This window comes from Triturus cristatus, chromosome 6 (assembly GCF_964204655.1).
Source record: "Triturus cristatus chromosome 6, aTriCri1.1, whole genome shotgun sequence".
Taxonomy (NCBI): domain Eukaryota; kingdom Metazoa; phylum Chordata; class Amphibia; order Caudata; family Salamandridae; genus Triturus; species Triturus cristatus.
In genome coordinates, this window is record NC_140589.1 from 561747593 (window position 1) to 561764009 (window position 16417).

At 45.2% G+C, this 16417-nt stretch overlaps 1 protein-coding gene across 1 annotated transcript in view; it reads left to right on the top strand.

The window, feature by feature from the left end:
* Positions 1–16417, top strand: part of LOC146817397 (dynein axonemal heavy chain 5-like) — a 1608734-nt gene that overhangs the window by 1110447 nt on the left and 481870 nt on the right. The window contains exon 66 of the mRNA XM_085609634.1: positions 5755–5865. Within this exon, the coding sequence (XP_085465760.1) occupies positions 5755–5865 (111 nt within the window). The remainder of the gene's footprint in view (positions 1–5754; positions 5866–16417) is intronic.

Genomic DNA, 16417 nt, shown 5'->3' on the forward strand with positions numbered 1-16417 from the left:
TAGATCCATCACCTCAAAAGTGCTACAGGCTTTGAGCGATAGGGTAGGGGAGTTGTGTGACCAAGTCATGCTAGGTTTCTGGTGTGCTCTCATCCTTACCTGCAAGGCACTCCTCGAGATGTTCTGACACTGTATTTCGGGGTGCACCAGTACATATTCTGGCACCTACAGTCCTATACCGCCTGGAATCTACAGTGTTGTTTTAGTTTCAAATGTGGATTTATTCTTGGGTGGCTTGCAGGGCTCAGAATATTTAGAAGTGGAATCGTTGCTGCATATCCCACAGGGCTGCGCTGTTGTGGTGAAGGAACTGTATGAGCTAGTGAATTTACTGTACTGTGTTTGTCTCTCATTTCATCTATTTGTGTACATGAGGCATGGTAGCTGTTAGTATGCCACTGCCTGCCAGAAGTATACAGATCCTTGGTCCTATAAAAACGATGGCGAAAACAGTGTTAAAACCTAGCTTGTGGGCCATTGTTGGGGAGAAAAGCCGACCTGTTGGCAAACAAGGTGTTATTCGTCAAACCTTTGAGATGCTTGGGAATAGAGTTTACAATTTTATACCCAAAGTTCATTTTGCAGAATCTTAGGGTGATACAAGTGATCTGTATGACATTTCTTTAAAGATTTAAGAAGATCTTTCAGACAATAAAATGGAAATGGAAATATTATTCAAAGACCAACTGGTCAAGTGCATCAACAGACCTTGCATCCAAGAGTAACTGCAGAGTAACTGCAGAAGAAAGAGCTGCACACTGCTGTTAGTGCCATATTTTGTACAAGGGGACCTTAATTTCAGAAGATTTAGCTTTTGGAGGCATATGCTTGTACATGTTGTAGTGATACTAATGCTGATCACACGCATATGTTATAAGCATGCCCAGTACCAGAGGCCTTTGGCTATAAAGTATTTTCCATCTGTAGGAATATCACAGAAATAGATCTATTAAAATCACCACCCACTGCAATATTGGCATAGTAGACTCAACTTCAGTGATAGAACTTAGGTTTCAAATGCCAATTTGCTTATCTGTGGGGACCGCAAAGCATAAACATTATTATGCCATAGAAGTATTAAAATCCTCCCAATTTTATAAAGTGGTGATCAGAAGCATTATGGATCATGGTATGGAATTATCCATTGCAAAACAAAATAAAAATATTGGGAGAACAGCAATCCTATTACTCAAAGAAATACTTATATGATTCACATATAAAATTGAATTAATGTGTTTCAACCTTAAAAGGAGCCTAGAGTCTAATTGTAAGTGCCACTGTTAATTGTGATATGTATAGTAACTCCTGTAAATATAGATCGATGAGGTAATGTTAGTTATTGGATGGGATAAATTACCACCTAATACCATGGCATAATAATCAAGCCTATAGCTGTTAGTTTGCTGAACCAGTTTTAGTGCAAATTTTTAATAAGACCATTTTCACTAGCCAGGATTTTAATACTTATTTGAGTAATCACCTATATACTCATTCTTTCACACCAATCATAAATAATTTTGGGTCAGTGATCTATTCATAAATTAATCCCTTTATCTTCAGTTTCTTATTTCTCTACTAAAATACAAGCGCCATGCAGACCATTGACGGGCTTCCCCACAGGTCTCTACACGTTTTACACCCTTCTTTATGACAACAGGAGACATTATGGACCAGTTGTAGCAAAATGAGAAATGCTGTTTGGCCGAAGTCAAAGACTAAGCCTGAACCTAAGGATAGAGGCCCACCAAAAATGGAAAGGCAACAGACCTGCAGAAATGGATTCCTTGATAAGCTGTACGAGGGCTTCTAAACAAAGAACAAAAGGACAGAACATGTTCCTGATGTGTCGCCTGTGATGATTTTTCCTAATGTTGAAGAGAAGTTGAAACAAAAGAGTGACTATAGTAACCAGATTCTGCCTAGTAAAGAGAATTAAAGTTTTATGGGCATTGTAATATGGACATATTGGCACTGCAAATAAGCCTAAATAGGTCTGCACATGAACTTGCAGATGTCACTGCATGTTTTTGTCCTGTCTTTCACAGCTGCAGTGTTTCAGCGCTTTATGCCAGTGACCTTTGAGGGGATGGATATGGTCATGTTTTTCAAAGATGCCATCTTGTTACTTGGTTGGAGCACTGAAAAGCATTATCTGGTACTATTTGCAGTACTGAGAAGAGTTAAATATAGTTTCATTTGAGAGTGGTTACAGCAACGCATTTGGGGCACTCTCTTTTAGTACATGGTTGAGACTTATATTTAACGAACGCAGTAAGAAAGCAATAGATCCTGGAAAATAAAAAAACAATTACGTTTCATTTTAGGGTTAATGGTGTAATTGTCTAAATTCTTGAAGGATTTTGACATGTTATGTTGCTGAGCTTTTGAGACAACAGTTAATGAGATGTACTTCTCTTAAGCTAAATAAAGTACCAAATGTTTAAGTGCAGAGTTGGTGGAGATGGCTGATGGTAAAGGAAAGGTGGTGTTTTTTGCCTGATGAACCTTGGAGGGGTGTGAGATGAATTATTCTGCGGTGGAGCCAGAGCCACTGGCTTTTTTTGGGGCTAGTGAGCACCTCGGATTTTCTGAATGGGGGGAGGTATGAGTGGGAGATTACCTTTTTATAGAGTACACAAATCGCAAGCATCTTGTCCATGTTGTTACACTTCAGGGGTCTAGCAGAACCACCCTTCCTCTCCATTGCATGGTAGATGATGAGACTAAGAAGGGCAGTTTTTCAGTTGAGTATCTACTAGGATTCAGAAAAGTAGGAGCTGATTGTCTGCGCCTGTTACGCCTGCAGCATTCAAACGGGAGTGCAGAGAAGGGACACTGAGTTTTTTCAGTACAAAGAGACCACAACCAACGAGGGAAAGAGCACACAAAAAGTTACTGTTCTAACTAGTGTGACGGAGGGTATTGTGATTGGATAGCTGAACAGAAAACAGTTGTGGGTCGCTGAATGGGATTTTTGGTCTTTGAGGGCTGCTTTGCGCAGGATACCTTGCAAGCATTTGCATGGATAATGATTAACTTGGCACATGAAGGGCAGTTGTGCCTGTCAGTGGAATTGTGCTGGCACATCACTAAGATAATCAACAGAACAGGGATACTAGAAAACCCCTCAGAAGAGTAAGTTACCTTAATGCTTTTAGTGCATTTATTTATATATATCCCATTTTTTAATATATAAAAAAAAAATCCTAACCGTATAATGCAATTCTCATATTTTTTGTAGAAAGATAAGGTGCTTCTCGAAGGGAGAGGATGTGGCTTAATGGCTAGGGTGCTCGTCCTAAAATCTGGTGTACCGCGGTCGAGTCTCGTCATGGACACTCAGCATCCTGTGATTCCGGACAAATCACTTAATCTCCCTGTGCCTTACAAAAATGAATGTGTCCTCATGGAACGCAACTGATGCTCGTGTAAAGCGCTCTGATACCTGATCTCTTTGGGTCAAGTTCACGCTATATAAAACTCAGAAAAGAAAAAAAAGGCGACGGTGCAGTGAAACTGATCAATGGTGAAAAAAGTGTATACGTGCTATGTACAGAACTATATACATGTGGCTGATAGGGATAGTAGAATGTTTGAAATCAACACCTGTCAAACGTGTGCTGAAACCCACCATCAAATTCTTAAAAACACTGTCCACATATATTGTTTTGTTGACGTTTCGACACCTGTGCATAAGTATTTAGAGCAGAGTCATTATCAGGATGTGAAATGTATATGCAGGAAACACCCAAAAATTGGGGCAGAAGTCCCACAGTCAAATGAATTTCAAGCACTAGTCCATGAAGCAACTCAAAGTGGGTAGTTAACAGGCAATTGATTGTGGCAACAATCACACAATGTTATAATGTCTGGCAACACTTCAAAGAACACCCTTGAATGGTGTTTTGAACCACCGGAGGTCAAAAAGGTCAGACAGAGTCTGCCATGGTTCATCTATAATGAAAGCCAGTAAAATGTTGGGAATCATCCAAGGTTGAGACACAACTTATGTCGAAAAGTGCTTAAACAGCAGCTTGATTTTCATTTGTGTACAGCCCAGCCCATGTTCTGCTCTCGGATCACCCAATGGGTTGCACTGCACACTAATGAAATGTAAGCGGCTGTTTAAGCACTTTTCGACATAAGTTGTGTCTCAACTTTGATTCCTACTCACACAGGCCTAAAGCCTGCTCATTCAATATCTATATGGCCGACCTCAACAACCAACTATCTGGAAGGGTGTGAGATTCTCCCAAACTAGCCGATGAACCGCTCAGGTGTCTTCAATATGTTGATGACATTTTCCTCTTAAGCCAAACCCCGATCGGCCTCCAGCGTTTAATTACCCAATTGGCAGAATACATACAAATGTTGGGTTTGGAATTAAACTACAATTTTAAACAAAAGTGGTATGCTTCTCATCCACATCTCGCAGCATTTATCCAAACTTCACGTGGAAAGCCTTTTCAAACCCTTAGAACTGTTCAAGTCATACAAATATTTAGGTGTTGTAATGGACGCCCGATTATCGTTCAGAGAGCACCTCACCCACAGAAGAGCCATTGCCAACAAGCTTCAGTGTGCGTTAAAACTGCTGCAAAAAAAGATTAGCAGCACATCACAACACTATTTGCTACAGGCCATCAGAGTAAAATTTCCTCCATCACTCACGTACGGCTCTGAATTGTTAAAAGGGAGCATCGCAACTGCACTAAACTTGCTCCAATTGTCACTCTTTAAACGCCTCTTCCGTAACATGCATCTCAATCCCAGGTCAGACTGGAGTTTGGCTGTTTCCACCAAAGCCCGTTTAGGAGTGGTGTCCTCATCAAACTCTGTTGGAAGATAAGGGCAGCCCCACAAGTTTCATTGGCCACCACCTGTTGGTCTGAAATAAGGAGGCAGATCAAAAATAAAACTTGTGGACAATGGTCCTCCAGCAGGCCATACGCAACTTAAAACTAGATAACGCCTTGAACTCAAAACTGGACTTCACCACCTTCAAAAAAATAATTACCAAGGCCGCAAACCAACAATCTCAGATCATTGATAAGGCAGAACTTGCCCAGAAACAGCACACATGTGCAGTTTTACATTCCTACACTTCTTGGTACCCACAGCTATATCTGATGACCCACATTGCAGTGCCCTTTCAAAAACCACTCCTACTATTTCGACTAGCTGTATTTCCATCAAAGGACCTTATACCTTCCTGGAAGCTGCCTTGGCCGGACAGCCAATGCCGCCTATGCAGCCATAGCCAAGAAAGCTAACTTCACTTTTTGTGTGTGTGCCCTGCACTCTAACCTTTAAAGCAAAAATTGCTTCACATCAGGTCTTGCTGCCTACAGTAATGACACTCTTGAACGGTCAAGGACTTCAGTTATCATGCAAGGCTACCAGGTTTCTGCTATATGTAGCAAGGCTGCTTATGCAGCAAACACCAGCTCCCTCCAACTAACACCAAAGAATGAACCGAAGCCAGAAGCAGTCTTGCCTCAATTACTAGCAAACCACAACAAACAGTTGAAAGCTAATTTTAATGCAATCATCTGCTTTTAACCTGATATTCCCACAATGCGGCTTCGCCTCAATGTTTTAACTCTGCAATTGTCATAACTCATCACATGCTAATCTTATTAATGCTTTAGTGGATACATATTTGTTTTATATTGAAATGATTTTAACTAATTGGCAATAAAGAATTCCTACACTAGTTTACATTTTATGTTGAAACGTTATTTTTTTTCTAAGAATTTTTCAGATATCCAGTTTGGGTCACTGAAGACTCGCTTTGTCACATTTCCATTGGAAATGACATTTTCCCATCAGAAAAATACTGGGAATTTGAATAAAGGCATTAAGGTAAGACCACATGCTCTGTTAGTTTAATTTGTTTCCCATATATATGCACAACTGAACTTTCATGTAGACCATTGCCTGCCAAATAGTGCTTTATCAGCCAATATATGTTTCAGAGGTGTTCGGTGCCTTGCAAGGTCTTAGATGCCAATTATCAACTATTTAAGTTTATTAAGTGAAACCTCTTTAAATAAAGGGACATTCGGATTACAAAAAAAACGCCCAAAAGCCAGACAACATTACAGTTGACATCATTAATGACATCACTGATGGTATGACATTATACCTGACAACACTGGTAATTTTCCCACCATGCATTAACAAAGTAATAATTCTGCTGAACTGAGGCTGCTGGGTTGGATTGAGGTGCACTGTGGACAATATTTAAGACAGGCATAAGAGGAGTGTCTTTCCATGTGTATTCCTTAGGGATTTTTTTTTTACTCTTCAGGAAGTTAGAAATCCATGCTAATAGTACATACAGGTCAATGATTCGTTAATCAAATGTCTGCTATTCTGGCACAAAATGTAGAAAGTGGTTTAGATATGGATAGACCAGGGGTCTCCAGCTATTTCTGTAATAGGAGCTACTTTTGTAAAATGACAATCATCCCAAGCTACTAATATTAATAGTGTTATAATAATGACCACATCAGACAAGATTACATTAGCAAGATTACCAGTAGTGATCAACTCAGTGCCTCAGGCGAGGTTGTCAGCAGTAATGTAAAATCGTTTTTTCTCAATGTGGAATGCCTCTACATAGGGAATACATAGCAGCCACAGCGTCAATGCCCCTGGCACCAAAGTAATAATATTAGTAATAAGTCTTAAGTCTTCCGAACACATCATGATTTATCACTCAGATATCAGCTTTAAATATATTTTGGAAATTCAGCAGTTTTTCTCCAAATATCAACTCATGAGTTCTGAAAATACACAGATTTTGATCTCAAACACACACTCACAATTTTGTTTTACAGATATAAATTTAACTAAAAAACTAAGTTAGTAGTCTGGACTGCACATGGGAGAGCTACTTGCAGGGAGCTGAACTACTCTGAGAAGCCTGGGAGAGACAATGTACTGAAATTACACCTAACAAATGTACCAGCCCTCCACATTGATAATACTGAGATCTCCATTGATACATTTAGAAAAATATTTATATTTGATATCTTGGATTAAAATCTATAATGTAATTTACACATTTGACTTTTGTATTGTAAAATAATACTAAGAGTTTGAGTATGAGAGTCTCCAAATTTTTCTCAGGATTGAACACTCCACAAATCCTGGGGATAAACTGACACGGGTTGACACATGCATGCTCATTGGCATCCTGGGTTATTTGCACCAGGACGCCCTATCAGGTAAAGACCGCTTCATAAATCCTCATTCATTCATTACCTGTGCATACCTTATTTCCTTGTGTTAGCCTGTCACTGGCCGTCTGATTGGATTTGCAGGTAGCCATATTGTTATTCTGCACAGCAGTGGTAATCATTCGTACCCAAACCCTTTCACGTTGACTGGAATTTTACAGCAGTCAATTTCGATTGATCAAAATCTGTTTTTCCGGCACACTACAAGGGTCAAGAACAAAAGACCTGGGGTGCAGGGCCATGTCAGCCTTTCTAGTCTCAGGGTCAGTGTTTAAAAACAATAATACCGGGGGAGGAGCCTAGCGCGCAACCAAGATGGCCGCGTAGGCACAGGGCTCCCGAGGGCCTCCACAACCTCCCACGTCTATCCTGAATTGATCCTGATTTTATCGACGGGCTTCCACGGGCGAACCTACGTGGAGGTGATACCTGCTGTCCAAATTCAAATCGGACATCGGGAGCCGGAATAGTATCGACTCCAAGTTGGCGGCCTACTCCAGACCTTGCCCCGGACTCGAGTTGGCATGGTGCCCGGGCAGAAAGTGAACAACAACGGCATGCAGGACTTGGGCCGGTGCGCACCCCCTACTTTCACTTTCGGTTTCGGGTCTCCTCGCTGAACCTGAGGGGCCTTGGATTGTCATTACACATTTACAGTGGGACGATTGGGTACCCTGCCTGCTCCTGGCCACTAGCTGGGACTACCCTTTGGGGTCTCCGAGGCGTTCTAGATTGATTCTCCGGTGCTCGCTCATCGTGTTGGTGGCTGACACCCTTGACGCTCATCAGACAATGGCGGCTAGATTGGACGGAGATAAGCAAAAATCCAAGACGACTAGGCGGGGAGCTCATACCCAAGCTAACAGCATGGACCGCTATACCCAGTCGAGAGGTTCCCCTGGTGGCCCACATAAGTCGCCGGAAAGATCCAAGGATGGCCCGGGATCGTCAACGGAGTTAACACTGCAGGACGTCATGGGTGCCATTGAAGAGATGAAAGCGGCGGTCGGCCAGCGATTCGATACATTGGCCCATAAATTGGACACAGTTTTGATCGACGTTAACCTAGTCAGAGCGGACCTTTCACAAACGAATGAAAAGGTCAAATCCTTGGGTCTGACGACGTCGAGTCTGGTGACGGACGTGTCTGACCTGCAAGCCGAGGTCCGTAATCTGCGGACGTCCACTGCTTTGTCTGCCCGTCGATTGGAGGATTTTGAAAGTAGGGCTCGGCGGAATAATGTGCGCATAAACGGGGTGCCGGAGAAATCGGAGGTTCCTGCTGCTGACCTCTTTGTGGAAGACCTTGTGATCAACCATCTCGCACCCAAAGGCTTGAGTAAATTCTTTGCGGTTGAGCGGGCCCATAGAGTTCTGGGTGGTAAGCCCAAACCGGGCGCTCCCCCACGGCCCATCATCGCCAGAATTTTTCATTTCAGGGACAGGGACGCTATACTCCCCCCAAACTAATGCTAAAAAAAATCTACTGGGATTGTGTTATGGCCGAAAAATTAAGAAGCCAGGATGGTGTCCTCACTGTGCGTTTTTTAGATATGAAACCAGCCCCTAAATTGGAGCTTTTTCTCGATTTTATTGAATCACCGCACGATCGATCATTATACCTCAAGCTCCGGTATGGTACCCTTCCTCTCTATGATTTCCAATCTAGTTGGAACAAGGTAAATACGCACCCAACAGGTTGCCCTGGCTGTGCTTCGCCCACAGAGTCCATCGGCCACTTTATGTTTGCTTGCCAGGCATACAGGCAACCCAGACTAAGGTGGCTTAAACCTGTTTGTAAAAATCTGGGCATAAGGTCTGCAAGGGCAGCATTGCGCATTTTGACATACGACACAACTGCCCCAAGTGTAATCTGTGAGACTGCCAAGTATCTGGGTTGGGCTTGGAGGTTAAGACGTAGGTTGCTTAAGGTGCATCATCTGCAAGAATACCATCCACCCACATGAATTTGCAACCTTTTTCTGCTTACAACACCAATGTTAGAGGTCATGTGAATATAACTTGAGCATATATGACTTTTTTATTCTTTTTTTCATATGATTTTTAGTTGGTTGCTGTAGTATGGTCTATTTTTAAATGTTTTTATATACATTGTGATGAACTTTTTTATATATATTGTGATGAACTTTTATGACATTTCTTGCTAATGTCGAATAAAGTACTACCACTACTACTACTGCTATACTGCAGGCCTCGAGGGTGAGTGGGCTGACGAAGTTCGAGAACACTCATATAAGTTTCTACCCGGACTTCACACAATTGGTCCAAAAGCAGCGACAGGAGTTCATGGGTGTCAAACGGCGACTGAGAGACATGGACCTGAAATATGCGATGCTCTTTCCGGCCAGGTTGCGGGTTGAGTTTGAGGATCGGACGCACTTCTTTGATCGGCCGGAGGAGGTTGGAGATTGGCTTGATACCCTGCCTCAGCAACGACGTCGAGAGGGACAGATCGAGGGGAACGGAGCGGGCGCGGCTGGACAGGAGTAGACTTTTGGTTCCCGGTGACTGACTATTGTGATGGCACTTCCATATTTTGGTTTGGTGTTTCTATTCAGCACCTTATCCTTCAATGCCCGGGGGTTGTGGGGTGCTCAGTGAGGCTCTTTCCTCCTCAGGGGTTTTCTTTTTGTAGCAATAGTTAATGTTAGGGCGACAGGCACACTGCAAGTTGGGGGGGCTACATGGGCTCACGCAGGGGTGTAGGGTGGGGGTAGTTGTAACGGGAAGGTTGGTGGGGAGGGGGGGAGTTGGGGAATGTTTGTTTGTTTCACAAGGCAATGTGAGGTTAGCTGCTGATTTGTTCTGGTTGTGTTCTCCGGGATGTGGGCATTATGCACGGGAGCGGGGTGGGGGGTAAGGGATTGCGAATACTCTCGTGGAATGTGAACGGACTGGGGGATAGGATCAAGCGCAGGGTGGTGTTGCAGTTTTTGAAACGAATCTCGCCCGACATTGTTTTCCTGCAGGAGACACATCTGATTGGGAACTCCTTCCATGCCCTGAATAGGCGGGGCTATCGCCTAGCTGTTCACTCTGGTTTCACTTCTGGCTCTAGGGGAGTGGGTATCTTGGTCAGGGCCTCTCTCCCGTTGGAGGTGGACGAGGTGCTCCACGATGATAGAGGGCGATATGCAGCATTGGTGGGGAGATGGGAGGGTAGAACTGTTTCGATTGTTGCTGTTTATGTGCCGCCGGGATTGCAGGCGGCTACATTTGCGGATTTGGGGCGTTTGCTCCTGGGACTCCCTGGGGGGGTTCTGGTGTTAGGGGGTGATTTTAACGCTGTTGTATCCAGTATGGAGGACCGTCACCCCCCCAGGGATCTCCCTAGAGCCCAGGCCTGGCTGGGTGGCTTTCTAGATACTTTAGGACTTATAGATTGCTGGCGACTGATGCACCCGGGACAGGCACAATACACCTTCCACTCGGGGCCCACGGGAGTCTCTCGAGACTTGATTATATACTTATGCCAGCGTTCCAGGCTGGAATGATCGGGGAGGTGCGTCATTTGGCCCGAGGTATTTCTGACCATTCCCCTCTATTGTTGCAGATGGAGGTTGTTCCTGGGGTGGAGGGAAGAGTAGCGCCAATTAACCCCTGGTATTTACGTAACCCTAATGTTCGCGCTGAACTGGTTAAGTCCATTGATCACTACTTCAAAGATAATGTGGGGTCAGTGTCGTCTGCTATCTCCCTATGGGAAGGTTATAAAACGGTGATCCGGGGGCAAGCCTTGTCTCTTATTTCCCATGCTAGGAGGTGCGGGAGGGAAGAAGTGGTCCGCCTGGAAACTGACATAGCTGAGATGGAGGGGGATCTGGAGCGGGGTGTCACGGACGAGAAATTGCACGTTCTCAACCTTAAACAGTCAGATTATAGAGCGCTGGTCACGGATGCTGCTAAAAGGATGAGTAGAGAGCAACAAGGACGACTGTATGATGTGAGAGATAAGGCCGGGAAGTTGATTGCTTGGTTGGACAGGAAGGAGAGAGCGAGTAGAGTGGTGCCGGTTGTGGAGAGAGTGGATGGCGTGTGTGTGACTGACCTGGTGGAAATTGTTGACTGCTTCGCGGATTACTTCCGTGGGGTATACTCTCCGGTCTCTGGGTGCTCGGAGGAGGACTCTCATCTGTTACTTAGAGATATTGCATTGCCGTCCCTCTCGGAGGCCGATAGCATATTGATGGAGGCAAAGTTGTCGCCGGATGAGATTGCTCTGGCCATTCGCTCGATCGCTTCTGGTAAGGCCATGGGTCCCAATGGTCTCCCCATTGAACTATATAAGTTGCGTCCAGATAAGATAGCACCATATCTCCGTGACATGTTCCTCGCTGCACGGGCGGCGGGCTCCCTCCCCCTTGACCAACGTCTCGCCACCATAGTTGTGATACATAAAGAGGGGAAGCCGCGAGACTGCTGTGCCTCCTACAGGCCTATCTCGTTGTTGAACGCGGAACCCAAAATTCTGGCTAAGGTATTGGCCAATCGTCTGGTTCGGGTCGTGGGCGACTTGATTCATCAGGACCAGTCCGGTTTTATACCTCATCGTAATACCGCCCTGAACCTGAGGCGGTTGCATGGCGTGCTTGCTAGAGCGGAGTTTATGCGTGAGCCGGCCATCTTGGCGTCTTTGGACGCTACCATGGCGTTCGACACTTTAGAGTGGCCGTATATCTGGGCTGCGTTAGCGAAATTCGGGTTTGGCCCTGAATTCATTGGGTGGGTAAAATTGCTATACGCTGACCCATTGGCGCAGGTTGTGGTGAATGGTAGGGCGTCGGCTCCCTTCACGCTGGGGAGAGGTACGCGGCAGGGCTGTCCGTTGTCGCCACTCTTCTTCGCACTTTCTTTAGAGCCTCTCGCTGCCTGGTTGCGTTGGGAGCCGTCGCTGCGGGGCATTAGATGGACGCCGGAATTTGAGGACCGTGTCTCCCTTTATGCTGATGACATCCTTCTGTATCTCACCTCTCCTCGACAGTCGCTAATTGTATTGGTGGACGTATTGAATTCCTTCGGTCGTAATTCTGGCCTGGTTATCAACTGGGCCAAGTCATGTGTTTACGTCCTCTCGGGCAGGGCCCCCCTCTTGCCGTGGGGGTGCCCTATTCAGATTGCTACATTGGGGTTCAAATATTTGGGGATCTTCATATCACTGGACCCTGCGATCTGCTACGAGCGGAACCTTCTCCCTCCACTCCAGCGATTGAAGGCCGACGTCGCGAAGTGGCGACGGCTTCCGCTCTCGCCGCTCGGACGGGCGGCATTGTTTAAAATGATGTCGCTGCCTCGTTTTTTGTACGCTTTACAAAATACGCTGGATGTCGTGCCGGCCCGTTACTTCCGTGAGGTGGAGGGTCTTCAGCGCCAACTGTTTTGGGACGGGCGACCGAGGATCGCTCTCGCCAAGTTGACACTCCCTTGGTACGATGGGGGTGTTGCCCTCCCCGATATTAAAAGATACTATTGGGCGTCTCAATTGGCGGCGGTGAACCACGGGATATACGGTCCTGCTTTGAATCCGGCCTTCGAGATGGATAAGTTATTACTTCCGGGCGGGGATTACAACAGGGCACTGTATTCGGCAACTCCGGATGCACGGTTGACAGGACCAACGCAAGTTGCGGTACGCGTGTGGCATGCGGCGAATGCCGCGATGGGGTGGAGGGATCGCTTGACTCGAGCGACGCCGTTGTATGCCTCCCAGCGTTTGGGTTGTCTGTGGAAAACGAAAGGCTTTGAGAAATGGGTCATGATTGGTATAAGTAAGGTGGGTGACCTCTGGGCGAAAGGGTCCTTTAAAACATTTGACATGCTCAAAACTGAATACAAATTAAATGATAGGGAGTACTTTCGATATGCACAGGTCCACCATGCGCTGTGTTCGGTTTTTCCGGATGTCGCTGCTATCCCAGAATATTCCCCGTTGGAAGATAGGGTGTTAGACGGCTATGTGCCCGACAGCACTATTTCCCTGATTTATAAAAAACTTATTAATGATCGTACGGACTTGCTGACCCATCTGCGGGAGTCGTGGACGGCCGACGGATTGGAACTGGATGATGAGGATTGGGTATCGGCGGTGGCCTCCCCGAAAGAGGTGGCGATCCCAGCCCGCCTTAGATTTGTGCAGCTGAAGATACTCCATAGAGTGTATGTCACAGGGCCGGGTTTGATACGTATGGGTTATTCAAGGGATGGACTGTGTAAGCGTGGCTGTGGCTTGTTGGGTACCTTTCTTCATATCCTATGGGAATGTTCGGAGGTTGTACGATTTTGGAACGGGGTACATACTGTAATGGAGGAAGTCACGCATGTCGCTTTGTTACCAGAGGTCAGGAGGTGTTTGCTGAATGTCTGGGAACCAAATGACTATAACGCGGCGCAGACACAGTGGGTGACTCTGGGGTACATGGTGGCTAAGCGCAATATCGCACAGTTGTGGGGTTCCCCGAGGCCGCCTACGATTTCGGTATGGAAGGAGAATATGGATTGGTGTATGTTCAGGGAGAAGACGGTGTATGTGGCGAGAGGCAAGCCTGGGAGGTGGACTAAGGTGTGGGGTCCATGGAATTCCTATCGTGGGAATATCTGCGCTCCGCCTCTGCCGCGAGAGGTCGACGTCACTTTGTCCCCCTAGCCGCACATTCTACGTAATTGTGCATGCTTTGTCCCCTTTCCCGCCGCCCCCCACTACCACCTCCTGTCAAGAGTTATTCTAGATAATATGGATCTTCCCCCGTACTGGGGAGCGCACAATGCTATTTCGGACTCTCATTGCCTTGTTTGTGTGTTATTGTGGGTCTTTCTTTTCTTTTTTTTTTTTTTTTTTGTTTTTTAGAAAATATGAAACCGTTCTTTTCGATTGCCCTTGGACTATGGCCGCGGCCTGTTATATGTGCTTTCGAACTTTCGGGAGCTCTTGCTTCTGACTTATTTGAATGTATGGAGTTGCCTTGCTGGCTCCCGAGCTTTCTAGCGGCCGGCCCTTGTGGTTGTAGGCCCTTGTTTGTATCTCTTTAATGTGTAATAAAGGTTTCTTCATAAAAAATAAAAAAACAATAATACCAGCACTCCTTATCGATATTTTAAATGAACGTTTTAATACAAAATAAGCAGAACCGCCTCCAATTTTATCTCCTCACTTTAGGTTATTATTTGCATTCTTAGAATGCCCCCTCTGACACTGAACGACCTGGAAACTGCCCTTTACATGCAAGAATGTGGGTGTCTTGGACTAATTCGTCAACATATGGTGAAAGGCTTCAGGGATTTAGCTGTCCTACTTCTTGCTCCCCACCTCTCTCTCTCTCACCACTGAGGCCAAGCGGTATCTATTTAACCTGTTGTGTTGTAAACAATGAACGCGTGGGCCTAGGCATTCTTCTCTGCTGCTTCCTGCAGCGGTGCCTCATCGCCCTCATGCTAGCCACTGACACTCACGAAAAGACCCCACCCGGACATCAGGGCCTTTATAAAACAGCAATAAACGCAGTCATTTAACTTGATGAGCGAGTAGATGATATATTAGGCATCAAAGCCTCTGCCATCTTGCTAGGGTTATATGATGGAACCCTGGAGGTATTTACCCCGCACGCCTTTACTACGCAGTCACTACCCCGCCTGTGACGTTACCACGCATTACTTTAGCACGCAAGTCATCACAACGGCTTGCTTTAGGAGGCGCTTGACTTTGGAATAGTGTAAATTACTATTTCAACTCCAGTATAAGCTACAGTAGGGAAGGTGTTGGACTTAAAAATCCAACAACAGTCCAACGTGTCCCCCACAGCAATTCATTGTAATGACTTGCGTGGTAAAGTAAAGCATGGAAACGTTACATGCGGGGTACTGACTTTGTTGTAAAGGCTGGTCATTGTAAAGACTGTGAATTAAAGGATGTTTCCCTCTTGCTAGCATTTTTTAACGATAACTGGATTAGGTGAGATGAGGTGAGACTGGCTGGGATAGGCACTTTTCAACCCAGTGGCCATCGGTCGAGCCAAACACGGACAGCTAAACCAGAGAGCCCTAACTTTCAGAGCGTTACATACTGCACCACAAAAGTGTCAAGCAGCGTATCGACACTTTTAAAATGAAAAGCATTTTTAATAGTGTTATTAACAACAATAAACCCCTTATGAAAAGACACACACATTGGAAGTCTGCACTGGCATACCACTATTGGGTCCTTACCAAACTTTGCGCCTCCTGCATGTGCACGTAGGCTCAGTGTAAGACCCTGCTCTAATGTAGGGCACACTGTTTGAGAACCTCGGCTTCACCTCTATACTGGCTGGTATGACAATTGAGCCTGCAAGCCCAGTACTGTTATCAGATGACTCTATGTCTTAAAAAAGCTTATCTCCAGCCTTGGGCCTTCATTTAACAAACCAGTGCTTTCTGGGAGTTGCAGTTCTGGCTCTGTTAATTCAACCAATTAGAGTAAAGTATTAGATTACAATGGTTTGTAGACAGCAACTTAGTACTGGAACTTGGTGTGTGTAATGGCACGATGCCATCGAGTTACCTTTCAATTGCTATAGAAGGTCAAAGGCGACCAGTACATACTAGAACACATCTTAACCTCTCCAGTCAAGTTTAGTCTGAACTGAAGTAGAATTTAATTTAGTTACATTTTCTTATTGTTTCCTAATAAAGCTACTATTCTGAAACTCTCATAGTTGTCGCTATTTTAGAAGGGCAGACGCTCTGTTCACACATTCTTGCAACCTGCTTCGTTCATAGAGACGCCTTAGCTTGCCCAGCAAATCTCTTGTAAAGAGGCATACTCACTTGAATTGAGTCTAAATAGAATCACAAAGATTTTCAATTGTCTGTAGAGGGAACACCTGTGCTTCAAATGAAGCATTCTTTTTAGAACCTGTAGTGTCCATGGGCCTAAGCGTAAGAAAGGAAATGGGCCTCATAGATACTATTCAAGCTATAAAATACAGCAATAATCAGCGTTCAGTGCCCCTCAGGCATCAGGGACCTGATGCCACTGCGCCTGTTTCATTAAAGGTAGCTACGCTCCAGTGTAAAACTCGTCAAGGAAAGTTGTGATGTAATAATCCCATTTTAGTTTCTGATGTGCTTCCCATGGCTGCAGGTGCATAGCACTCCTGAGCTAGCTGCTCAAGCGCTGA